Source organism: Arvicanthis niloticus, chromosome 10, assembly GCF_011762505.2.
Source record: "Arvicanthis niloticus isolate mArvNil1 chromosome 10, mArvNil1.pat.X, whole genome shotgun sequence".
In the NCBI taxonomy this organism is placed as follows: domain Eukaryota; kingdom Metazoa; phylum Chordata; class Mammalia; order Rodentia; family Muridae; genus Arvicanthis; species Arvicanthis niloticus.
In genome coordinates, this window is record NC_047667.1 from 45,803,055 (window position 1) to 45,816,826 (window position 13,772).

At 41.1% G+C, this 13,772-nt stretch overlaps 1 protein-coding gene across 2 annotated transcripts in view; it reads right to left on the reverse strand.

Moving 5' to 3' along the window:
• Pappa2 (pappalysin 2) overlaps nt 1-13,772 on the reverse strand; it is a 230,508-nt gene that overhangs the window by 201,722 nt on the left and 15,014 nt on the right. For both annotated transcript variants that reach the window (XM_034513437.2, XM_076941441.1), the window contains exon 2: nt 6,828-7,899. In XM_034513437.2, the coding sequence (XP_034369328.1) occupies nt 6,828-7,899 (1,072 nt within the window). The remainder of the gene's footprint in view (nt 1-6,827; nt 7,900-13,772) is intronic.

The window sequence follows — 13,772 nt, forward strand, 5'->3', positions numbered from 1 at the left end:
TGACTCCTTGTGAGCTGAGTGGCCACTGTGAAAGGAGGACACGATCTGAGTTATGATCTCAGAATTACTCTGATGTGCTAAAAATAGAACTGGGTTAGAAGACAGAAAAGGAACACAAAACATGAAACTGAACCAGTTTGGAAACATTTGTGACAACTGAAGGGGAGGGGGACATGGCCAGGAGCAGAGAAGCAGTGCCGAGAAGATCATTGCAAATGCAATTCAAAGGCCAGAGTCTAGTACAAGGACAATTCCCAGGAAAAAAGGAAGCGGTATTTTTAAAAAGTCAAGGCTAAGTAGTCATTAGTTATTCAAATGTTGAGCTTGGGAAATAAGGTCCAGGATCATTATACAAAGTCCTAGAACAGAAGAAAAGGAAAGTGTGCAGCCAGAAAACCAGTTGGTCAGCAGCTTCCTCTAGGGAGAGATGTTGGGATTAAACAGCGTTAGAAAGAAGCCTGGAGCAAAGGCAACACTACTCCACCCACCACCCAATCTATATCTTTGACATCAGGAGAGCAAGAGTCTGGGTTAGAAGAAAAAAAGATTTAATATTTCTTTGGTCACTAAAGTAAAATTTAAGGTTTCTAGAGATAAAACAGAAAGGAGGAAATAGGAAAATAAGTACACACATAAACGTACAGCTGTCTTTCAGATGTCTATGCTCAAATTCTGAGAAGAGATCTTTGAAATGACATTGGATCAGCTGAGACAGAGTGGCAGCTGGCCAAGGGACCAGAGAGCTACACTCCAATTCCTAGGAAAACACCCAACTACCTTAAACGGCTGGATACAGTTGGAGACTGGGGTCTCTCCATGTTTTTCCTAAGAGGAAATATTTGTAGCCCAGACAGACCACATGGCTCTTTCACAAGTCTGTATCTTGGGCCAAGAAATAACCACAAAGGGAGAAAAACAGTCTTTCTCTCCACACACCTGGAGAGAAAAATGCACTCAGCCAGGTGAACAGTAAAACTGGGTTTTATTTACTCTAAGACAATATTTATTGCAACTGTGGAAAATTTGCCTGTAGGAAAGTAAACAGGAGAGGTTTCTATTTCTAGGTAAATTGCCTAAGCTTATCTTCATTTTCGCTGATTCTCATCCTCAGGTGACATGAGTGTTAGAAAGGGAGACATCCCCTTAGCTTGCATAGTTCAAACCTAGTGAAGTGGAAAGACGGAGGGATTTTGCTGCGCAATTTTAAAGCCTTCCCTCCACTCCCTCTCTTCCTGCTCTCTTCTACCCCCTTACACTTATTTGCTTTTTTTCTTTCTTTCTTTTTTTTTTTTTTTTTTTTTTTTTGGCTTCAGGGAACTTTGAATGTTGACTTCAAAAGAAACCTATAATGAAGCCTGGCTGATGGTTAACAGACCCATCACTGCAGGAGCCCAGCTCCACCATTCCTTTGGCTCAAAAGCCACAGTGTGTGAGTGAGCAAATCCCAGAGAAGTCCCCGCACACAGGCTAGTGCAGCACATGTTTCTCTACCCATCCCCTTTGATACCATATACATTAGCCCTCCTGGCCCAAGATGCACCACTCCTATGGTACAATGCACATACCACATGCTTCTTTGACATAGCTCTGCTGGGAACCTCTCAGTCCACACACTAACATTCTATGTACACTCCTTTACCCTTGGACAAAACTCAGGGGATGGAGGAGGGACCAAGGTTGTGAACACAAGAGATGTTTGCCTACCACAAGCTTCCAGACACAAATGGCGAGTTTCCCACTGTCTGACTCCTAGCAAAGTCCAAGACTAAGGGCTTGCTTCAACAGGGTTCAGCCATTTGTCTTTATTTGATGATTATTGTCCTCGACAGTATTACAGAATCTGATACAAAGACTCAACAAAGGAAATAAGCACCCAACTCCACACTGGACTGAATATCTAATCTAACTCTTGTGAAAAAGAGTGAATCAGAGAGAAAGAGGGTGCAGAAGAAGAGAAATTATGTTAGAAAGGAAAGTAACAATAACAAAAAATGACCAAAAGAAATCGATGAATTAAAAAAGTCAAAGAATCCAGGTTTACCTTCAGCCACAGACATGGTTTTCGCTTAGCTCCCTAAGGAAGTGGTCAGTGATTTTCCTGACTGCATTGACATGGACCCTTAGCCACCTTCTCATCTGCATTTCTTGAGGACTCCCTAAAGACAACTAGTAAGTAGAAGTGGACATCTGGCTTATGCAGCCGCCCCTAGGCAAAAGCCAAGTTCCCCTATCTCAGTAATTGTTATCCACTGGCTGGGTGATGTATCTATAACTCATATCTCTGACCAGTCCCAAGTCTTATAAATGCTTTCCCTTTGATAGCCCCATCTGGGCTACAGATGTTTGATGTTGGATTCCTTTAGTTCTCTCCTCCTCCAAGTCTTTGAGAAAGGACCTATTTTGGCCTACATTTCTGATTTCTCAATGGGAGTGGTGGGAAAGCTGAATAGGATTTGGAAAGCAAGAACAATCATCAACCATCAATCATCAATTACTAATGAATGTTACTCTGTAATCTATCTATAGGTCTGAGCATATTCTCCAGCTACCTCCCCCTAAACTGTGAGCTGCTAAATAGATGGACTTTATGCCAGCCATACTCAGTTGTTCAATAAGTGTCTGGCAAAGCATTTGTTGAAGTTGGATCTGTTAAGAGTCACAAAATAATGGCACTGTGAGATTGAGCTCTGTGATTTAATTATAATAAGAGTGTTATGCATGGCTAATTTAGTTCAAAAATGGCTACTCACTTTACCAATTCCAAAGACCTCATAGAAACTCAGAGGTCAGAGACCTTATGAATCCAGAGTTCTTTCAAATAATCTAAGCCAAGGCACAGAGAAGCACTTTATAGGCTATGTTCTGGTTTTTATGCTTCAGCCTGTATTTAAATCCAGAGACTTTAGATAAAAACTTTAAGCCCTCCAGTAAGTTGTTGGAAATGTTCTTTATGTGTTCTTTTACTTGTCTCTCTGTTTAGTTTAATGTATCTGACACACCATAAGAAGCTGATAAATGATAGTGTCTTGGTTTTTTTTTTCACCAATAAGAGTTATACAAATAATTCAATGTTTTAATAATAAAAATTCAGCACAAAGAACATAATATAGATGATAAAGAGAAATCTTCACACACAGAATAAGTATGAGGGAATGGAAAGACCCTTATCTCTTACTATGTATTTTACGTTTCAACTTTCATGAGGAGAAATTTGGTTACATTTAAATATATGTAGAGATTTTTAAAGTGTGTTCTCTACTGTGTAAACAAGAACTAGACACTTGAAACAAATTACTAGCATGAAAAAAGACAGGAAGTATTTTGAATCTTATTTTCATTAAAAAAAAAAACAATTAGAACCTCAAAGAAAAATGGTTGGCCAAAGAGATGGTGCAGCACACACTACTTTTCTAGTAGACACAGATTTGGTTCCCAGCACCTATACTGGGAAGTACACACTGCCTTTAACTCCAGGAGATCTAATGCCTCTAGCCTCCAGAGATACTAGCACACACATGCACACACACAGACACAAAGACACAAAATTTAAAATAATGAAACCAAATCTTTAAAAACTAAACTCTTAAATAAAATAGACTGATACTAAAAATTACAAGATTTGGCCAGGTGGGGGTGGTACACGTTTTTAATCCCAGCACTCAGGAGGCAAATGTAGGTGGATCTTTGTGAGTCCAGACCAGCCTGGTCTACAAAATGAGTTCCAGCCTACATAGAAAAATTCTGTCTCAAAATGCAAAATGAAACAAAACAAAAACAAACAAAAAAACAATATTAGAAGATTTAAAAACATATTTGTTAAAAATTTTAATTTAACCAAAAAAATAGAAGATAGTTGTTCCTCACCCTTTTGGGCTAAGATCAAGTGTAATATATATTAACATGTTAGTGCCTGGTGGGGGTCTCTAGTGTAGAGCAATATAGAAAATAAACTTTGGGAACTAAGAGATGGAATAGGAGCCTGCTGCATCCAGTCTATTTAACAACCTGGTAGCACCAGTCTAATGCACCCCCTTGGATGGCAATGAAGAAGTAGAAGACAAAATTAAAGAAACATACCCAACAAAAATTCAAATAATAAAAAGAGCATATAAGAAACAAAAAGTCAAGAAAGAGATTCAGAAGATCCATATCTAGGTATCTGAGGAAAACAAACAAAGCAAATAAAACTGAGAAATATCAAAGAAATCATTTTTAAGAAAAATATTTAATAGTTAAGGAGAATAAATGTTCAAATTTAAAGAACCATGTTGGTGCTCAAAAAATAAAATAAAATAAAACAATGTAGGAGGAGCTAAGGTGGGAGGGGTAAAGAGAGGAAGAGGAGGAGTAAAGGAGAGGAGGAAGAGAAGGAAGAGGAGGAGCTAGGAGATGGAGAACAAAAGAGGGGCACATGGAGGCTGATGTTCACTTGTCTGTAGCAGTCAAAGGTAGTTGGTATATCTAGGTTGGGTATTGGGTTACACCTCTGATTGTATGGACATCTTGTTATTGATCATTACCAAATATATAAGCCTTTGGATAATCTAAGCATTAGAGTCTCATCTGTACCAAGCCTGTGTGGTTGGCGGGATAGTCTGGGCAATGCCCAGACTTACAGAGACAGCGTGAAAGACTGGCAGAGCCATCTTCCATACTGGCAGCTTATGGGTGGCAGGGCTGGTGTCTCTGGCTGGCCATTTCTAACTGCAGTGCACTCATGGCCTCATGGCCTCATGGCCTCGGAACATGGCTCCCTCATGGCCTCATGGCCTCAGAACATGGCTCTGATCTAAGCAGAGATGCTGTAGCCTAGACAGTCAGCTTGACTTGTGGCCATTTTTTAAAAATAATTATTACAACAAAATAGCTGTGAGACCCCAAATATGCAGGTGATTACCAGAGAGAGGTAAATTAACTCAATATGGTTCCTGGTGCTGTCGAAAGCCCAAACATGGAGTAGAATAGAGAAAAATTAGGAGTCTGCTGCTCCTCATTTAATACAATTCAATATTTTGAATATGAAGATTTAGAGCTAGAGAAATGGCTCAGTCAATAAATTGTCCTTACTGTAAGTCTGAGAATTTGAGTTTAATATCCAGAACCGGTGTTTTAAAAACAACCAGCAAACCTAGTGGTGCATCTGAGACATGGAGATATGGGAACAGAGGGATCCCCAGGGCTCACTAGACAGACACCCAAATCTATCCAGCACTCTCCAGGTCAGTGAGAGGCTATGCATCGAGAAAAGGTTGGCAGTACGTGAGGATAACCTAAGGTTGTCCTGTGCCCTCCACATGCATGCACATGTGCACTGATGTACAGTCACACAAACACCCACACATGCATGCACATGTACATACACTGTGATTGTAATATTTGTAACAAAATGTTCAAATATTCAGGGCTGGGAGTTTTGCTTAGCAGTAGTGCATGTGCATGATCAAGGCACTAGATTAAAAGCCAGTACTCCTAAAACTATAAATATTTCCTTTAGATATACAATGCAAATACTGTATGTAGGCATCGTAGGTCTGGATAATGAATGGAATAAGATGTGTTCCCATAGCAACACCGAGACAGTGAGGAGAGTAAGTTATGAAGACTTGGATATGAGTAATGCAACCAAAATTCAAGGAGATAAAGGATCATTCTGAAGATAATGGTGCCTGAGGACCTTGAAAGACCACCACTGTGACTCAGATGAGGTTCCCTGGTATGTTCAATCTGGTATATCATTTCCCAAAGTCTCACATGTTAAAGCACTGATAATGTTTGGAAGTGAGCGATTTTGAGAGGAGTCATCAATGGATTGATCTACTGATAGAATCATCATTTAATGTCATTATTGTGAGGTAGTCTAGAATTAGGAGGTGGGGGCCTACTGAAAGGGGTGAATCAACAGGACATGCCACTAAAGAGCCTATCTAATCTCCATGCATCTCTCAGCCTTTCTCTGCTCCCTAGCTGTCATGATGTTAACAGCTTCGTTCCATTGTGTTATATAGTCTCACCAGAGGTTCTGATACATGAACTGAAACCTCTAAGATCATAAGTCAAGATATATGTTTTCTCTTCTAAATCACTTTCCTCAGGTATCTGCCACAGCACCAAAAATGTCTGACCAAGTCCTTCAAAGCCCAGGGTGATGCTGTGGGAAGTGACAGAACATTTAGGAACTCAGGTCTACTGGGAGGTTTTTGTCTCATCCAGGATGTGACCTCAGAGGGGATTGCAGAACCCTGACCTCTTCCTCCTTTTGCTTCCTGAAGCATGAAGCAAATAGTTTGTTCCTCACACAATGCCCTGCTTTATCCACCAGGCTGACCCGGAGCTGGACTAGTACATCCAGGAAATGAGTCAAAATAAGCTAACTTCAGATCTGTCATTTTACTGACAGAAATTTGCCTAATTCACCAACTCCCTAATCAGGACAGTGACTTTTTGAAGAGCTGTGCAATTGAGAAATACTTCCCATTCTCTCTGAGAAATCCTGTGTTTCTTCTTGAGGATTCGTCGTCCTCCTCTGGTGAGAGCCGTTTGAGCTCTTGCATGCTTCCTCCACTGCACTGTTGTTTCCCTCCTATAATTTGTGTAAGCGCCATAGACCCTGAGACCTTTGAGAGATGTACCTAATCTTAGGCATTTCCGAGGTCTGTAATTACATCACAGATCTAGCACTTCCTAAAAGCCCAGTAAAGCCTAGGAGGGGTGAATGTTTTATTTGGCCACTGTGTGAATGCCTTTCATCTCCTGGAATCAAAAGAAAAACGCAGTGGTAGAAATGCACCCACCCTGTACAAAGGACATCCCTGACCTCCATTCCTTACCTCTTGGGTGAGTCAGGGTCAAAGCAAGTCTTTCGGACATCAGTCACTTCAGGATCGCAGCAGTCCCCATCATCAAAATCATTCAGCATGTTGTTGCACTCCACGTGACAGTGGCCGTCCCTGCGATTCCAGGAGTAACAGCGTCCCTGCAGGCGGCAATCGCCCCCATCGAAGCCAGTGAGTGGATGCTCACACTCAGGGTCACAGTGGTCATTGCCAATCTTGCTGGGCTCACAATTAACAAGCACAACCCGGCGGCGCAGGGTGGAGTTGTGAACCCGGTGGATACTCAGCTGCCAGCTGATATTGTAGCGGCTGAAGGCCTTGTTCAGGGCCTCATGCTGACGGCGGATCTGATGATCACTCACGATGGGATGCAGCCCTTCATCGTCATAGATGTTTACCACCTGGTAGCGAATCACTTTCTCTCTGCGAAGGGGCCCGTGCTTATTGTACTGGGAGATGAGTTCCACGTTGTCACAAGCTGTTTGCCCACAAGGTGGAGGCTGTAAAGGTGACAGAATCTCAGGCTGTGATTCAGAGTCCTGGAGAACCTCCAGCCGGGGATAGGTTTCATCTCTAAATGGAGCCCACTGTTCCTTCAGAGAATCGAAAGTGGCTGTCAGGATCAGGGTGGTCAATTCATCTGCTCCACTTGGATGCTGGGGACTGTGCTGGAGATGGATTTGTGAAAGGGCAGTCGACCAGATGACCAGTGTGCCCAGGTAACCACGGAAATAATGCCCATCCTCGGAGCTGTCCCCTCCCAGGAGTAGAGAGCGACAGGATGCCATGAAAGGGCTATTTAGTGGACCAGACTGGTCGGGACTACTAGCCACTCGAGTACCATCCACATACAAAGCTATATGCTGTCCATCGTAAGTGGCTGCCACATGAGTCCACGTGCCTGGCTGGTAGCGGCTATGGCCAGTCACAATAGTGGCTTTCTTCATCCGGTCAGTGCGGAGGGAAAAGAAGAAGCGAGCATCTCTCCGCCCCTTGTCCTTCCCTGAGCGGATCCCCAGGGCCCAGCCCTTGTCATTGACTGTGTGGGAGCAGTTATCAAAGACACCTGGGAAAGAAGGACGAGTTGAAGGGAAAAAGACCAGGTACAAAGGGAGTGGAGAAAAGGAGAGGAAAGTCCGTGTAAATAGCAAGAATGTAGGTTTTCAGTTCCCCACATTGGCTGCCTGGCCGTACCCCCATATTAAATATTCTGACAGTATCTGTCCACCAATGGGAAGAAAAGATGTCATTCAATTAAATTCATTCTGGTAATTTTAAAAATAACCAAGGTAGAAGCTAAGATGTAGGCATCCAGCAGAAATGACGGCAACCTTTTGCTGAAAATACTCTTCATGCTCATGGTTTTGAAAGCCTGCCTTACTTCACTGACACTAGTGTCTACATTTCCTCAGAAGCCATAAGGGAAGCCATATAGTTTCAGGGACCAAATGGTCACCATTCATTTTCTCTTTTGAATATTAAAGTGATGGGGTTTTTTTTTGTGTGTGTGAGGGACATAAGGAGCTTGTAACATGCACACTCCACCACCTAGCCTGCTATTCCTCCCAAGCCAGCCACAGAGAGCGACTGTTTCCCAGACAATACAAAGTAACAGTGGTCCAATTGTCCTATCCTCAAAACTGAAAGAGTCAGTTATAGGATTAGTCATTTTCTACCCAGGGATTTCTCTCACAGAACACAAGCAGGACTTCCCAAATAAATGAGATTCCTGCATGCATGGAACCCACAACAGGTTCAGAGTAAGCACTAGACCAGTAAATCCATTTGAATAAATAATGCCAGGAATGCCTGTGAACACTAATTCTTAAAACGGAGGCAGCAAGAATCATATTAGGGACACAGTGGTAGGACGACGGTTGGAAGGGAACCCTCAGGCAGAGTGGAGTCCTTTAAAGCCCCAGCATTACATTTTAATTGATTTCCCCATCTCTTGCTGAGTAACTTCTCCCATATACTCTGAGGCATCGAGTCTCAACCTGTGTGTCGTGACACCTTTGGCAAACCTCTGTCTCCAAAAATATTTACACTATAATTCATAACAACAGTAAAGTTACAGTTATGAAGTAGCAATGCAAATAATTTTGTGGTTGAGGATCTTCACAATATGAAGAAGTGTGTTCAAGGGTTACAGCATCAGGAAGGTTCTGTACCACTGCCCTCAGGAGCGTTTTCATTAGTAAACCACAGGAAAACATTACACTCCCATGGAAACATCAGTGTAATAAGTATTTCTTGCATTGATTCTTAGCGAGTCTAAGAATCTGGTGTCTGAGAATAAAATAAGAGTTGTTCTCCCTGGGACAGTTAGACAATAATTTTATCTATTCCCTGAATTTGTGTATACTCTAAGCCAAGAATATTGTTGATGGGATGGGCAGGAAGAATTTATGAGCAGAAGACTTCTTATTCATTTTCCTTTTTATTAAATCCTTGATAACTTTATACAATGTCTTCTTAAAAGTCATCCTTCCAGCACACGCCTTCTCAAGTCCCATTTGGGAGAGAGTGTTTTCTTTAAGCCTTCACATTTTCATGGCTAGCAAATAGCTATATCCTCATAAGCACAGGATAGTTCTCTAGTCCCTGACATAAACTAATAACTAAAATATACTGCCATGTCAACTGAATAGTTAAACTCCAAAGAATAATAATAATAGGACAGAATAATGAATATTAATTAAAATAACAATTAAAGCCTGAAGAACAGGCAATTCCAGCATGGCCGTGTTGGGTTGTGGTTGTTTGGAGGCATTTACTTATTTACTTATTTATTCATTTTGCTTTGTTTTCTGTTCTCTTGCTGTTATTTTTCTATTAAGAGAGTTTAAGAACTACTTCTTCAGAAATCCTTGTGTCCGGTGGGTTTTTATAAAGAAGACAAACCTGCTTTAATCAATACTGTTTCCTGCATCATATTTTCTTCTAGGTTTTGAAAATCACAGTATTATCGTAATTCTCTCCAACCACTGACCTATGAACAAAAGTGCCACAACATTTAATATGAGTGCTATAGATACTGATAATTCAGCTATATGCTGATTTAAAAAAAAAAAAGAAATTGAAAGTCTATTATAAAGGACCACATACATTAGTATGTATGATTTCATATAGTTTTTAATAAGTGATTAATTAAATCTAGTTGTAGTTTTGAAGACTTCAATTTACTGTCCTTAGTACTCCAATTCAATTAACAGTACAGGAATTATTTCTACTTAGTTGTCTCACAGGAAACTATAAAATTTCCACGTTACTAATTTTCAGTGTTTGCTAATTTCTGAAGTGTAAATTATGCCCACGGCACTAATTTTAGGTTGCTAATATGATGTCACTGAATTGGGAAGAGAGGTGTACATTTGGCTCTACTGAACCAGTGGGAGCCAGTTTCAGAAGCTCCAGACTAAAAGGAAAAGCAGACCTAACCAGCCGAATGTCTCCCTCTCCCTCTGACTAAAGTGGACACAGCTGGGATGCAATTTCTGTAATTTGAAGAAGGTAAATATTGCCTCCCATCCAGGTTTTGCGCTTTTATGTGTCTACCTGTGTACCAGTTGTACCTGTGAATAGAGTCTGTCCACTCCAAGTCTGCTCTTTTTCACCCTTTAACTATAGGCTGAAACTACAGGGCAGCCTGGCACAGCTCTCTGCATGCTCTTAGGAAAGACTGTCAGCCATGCTCACCTGACTCCATTGAGCAGATACAAGATAAATTTTGTTTCACAGGGGAGTAATGACAGAATCACCATACTGAAGACATGTCTTTTTCCTCCTAGTCTAGCACAGAGGTTGTCAGAAGCAACATAATTGAAGCCAACAATATACATGCTGAAACTCAGAGCTTGTACAAGAGTGGGATTTTATATCTTTGGATGTACATGTGATTGAAACAAACACATTATAACTGGTTTTTATTCATTAAAGCCACATTCTCGAAAAGAACAGAGGGACCATATCGTGAACATGATTTATTAAATCACTTAGCAATAAACTGAACTCTGATAGCCCATGGTTAGAAAAATCAGATCAAGTGATGTAACTCAAAAAATGGCAGTGGGATTGAAGCCAAATGTTCAAATCACATCCTCTTAAAACTCAGAGAGCGATTTTTTTCAGCGCTGCCTTCCAATTGCTTTCTGGTATTTATCAATGTTTACTAAATTTATATTTGGTTAGATGCTTTACATGATATTAAAACTGAGTGTTCAAGGGTGGGGAAAAGTAAATTTAGAGAGTATATCTTGTTCATTGTACTTGTGCTCTGAGCTCCCCAAACCATCTAGAAGCTATGGTGATCTTAACAGAGAAATATCCACAAGTGTGTCTTTAAGGAGAAAAAAAAATCGTATCCAATTCTCTATTATTAATTAATTACTAGCATTTGGAATTAATAGAGTCATTATCATCAGAGAAAATGTTCTTCTCCCAAACTAGCATATCCCCAGGGCAATATAAAATATTCTAACACAATGCAAGCCTCAAAGCCAAAGTGTTGTAAATGACTGTTGAGTAGAGACATTTTAAGTGCAGCACCTGTATAGACATCTTCATTTCTTTTAATTTTGTGAGTTTTTTCTTTATGCTTAAGAGATCTGTTCCTTACACCAAGATGAAATGAAGTTTAAGCTCTCTCTTTTTCTGAAGGCTTTGCTGTGTTCTAACCATGGCTCATGTACCATCCCTATTAAATGTACCACAAATATATGAGCTGGATTGGGATATCCTTCCCTGAGGACCAAAAGCTGAACATTGGAAGACAGGGAAATTGATTCACAGTCTCACATCTAGCAAGTGCCAGAAGGCAGAGACCAAGCCCAAATCTATTCAACCAAAACACCCATCTCCTTTCTACTACAGTAAAATACTTCAAATCATTTTTTAAAAAATATTATAGCTTGGGACCAAGAAGAGCTACATGGGCTGGTGAGTGTGGCATTAAGAGATTTAAAGATTGCTTTTTTTTTTTTCCACTGTGACTCCTGGGAAAATACACAGGCCCAAAGCCACACCTGGAAATAGTTTAGAGGAGAAATCAAGTGACTAGCAAAGTCATAGGCCAGAACCTGCATTGACCAGCAACCTTTCTGAATATCTGATGACACTTCTAGGCAGCCCACAGGCTTGTTTGTGACATATAATTATCAATTATGAAGTCTTAATGATCCCAAGGCCAGGGAGAATTATTATGTTGAATCAAGAACTGTGGCCACAAAGAAAAGGTTTGAGGAAAGGTATTGTGAAGAAAAGGAAGCTGGAAACTGGGTTCTCAACAGCAGCTTCTTCCACTATTTCATCATTAAATATGTAATAGATGAAACAGGAGCCCAGTCATGAAGAAAAAGCTGTCTCCTCTCTACTGCCAGTGGCTCACTTCCTTCTCTACAATTCTGCCTTCTCCCTCTTGGAGAAGCTCTGATCCTCCCGTATCTCCTCAATTAAGCTTACTCCCATAGGCATGCTCTTTTCTTAACTACACTCCCACTATAGTCCAAGAACCACAAATGACATCATATCCATCTCATCATCTGAAATATCTCCCATCCATTGGGATGCTCTTCCAAAATTACCTCATGTTTCATCTTGTCTGGGATGTCTTTTGATCTCGACCATCCTCACTGAAGTGGGTAGCATGCCGAGCCTTGCTGTACTGCTACTGTTTTCTAACCTATTCATCTAGGCCATTTGGGACTTTGCTGATAAAAGTTGGGTTTGGCTTAGACATCTGTGATTCCCACAGGATCAAAAAAAAAAAAAAAAAAAAAAAAAAGGATGGGTTTTTGTTCCTTTGCTGTATCTACTGTGTTACAGAAATATGAGTTGTGAGAGTCCTGGCTGGCAAATAGAGTACTCCCACCTGTACTCTATGCTGAGGCCTTGGGGACCTCAGTAACCTTGAAGTTGCATGTGATGCACAGAAGTGAACAAAAAGAACAAAAAGAACTAAGGTGTGACCTGTGCTGTACAAGTACAGCAGTTGACTTTCCCCAGTATGTTAGATGTGCCTTTCTATCATGAGCCACTTTCTTCTGAAGCCCACGCAGTTGAATGACGACACATGTAATTAAAAATTGTTTAGAGCTTTTCTTGGGCAAAGTCCTCCCCTGGAGGCTTCATCCATGGCAGATTCTCATAGAAGAGTTCACTTAAGAGCAAGCCTGGGTAATAGGGGTGGGGAGGTAAGGTCTGGGCAGAAATGATGCTCTTGGCAAAGACACAGCTGTAGAACCTAACTTCCAAGAAAACCCCATGGCAAGGGTTTTACCCTGTACCTCTGGGGGATTAAAATCAGGAGCAGGAGTTCTGCTTCTTGGAGAAGCTTCATCTGCTTCCAGGAAGGTAAGGTTTGGATCATCAAAACAGAAGAGTCACACACGGTGTCATCAACTCTGGGAACTGCAAAAACATGCTGTATGGTGCAAGTTTGTTTTTAGGAGGAAAATGGAAAAGAACGAGGAGGTGGGGTGGAGAGCAGGTTAGGTCATGATCGTAAATCAGCCTGATAGAAGGCAAGATCCTCTCGTGGGATATTATGCCTGGGTCTACCCCACACATGCATATGATGTCTTCTACACAACTACTTACTCAACATCCAGCATCCTCCCCTCACCACACACACACACAGAGAGAGAGAGAGAGAGAGAGAGAGAGAGAGAGAGAGAGAGAGAGAGAGAGAAAGAGAGCAGAGAGAGAGCAGAGAGCTTGTGGAGGAGGAAAAAGGAAAAAGGAAAGGGCTATCCATCAAAAAGCAGCAAATCTGATAGCTACGGAACTATATGATCAGGAAGAGGGGTAGAAAGTGAAAAGGGACAAACCCAAGGAGGTGCTTTTCAGCTTTTTAGATAACTTTCTTTCAAAACAAGAACAGGCACAACCTTGCATCTCTGGTCCAACACTTTACAAATCACAGCACAGACTTGAGGAAAG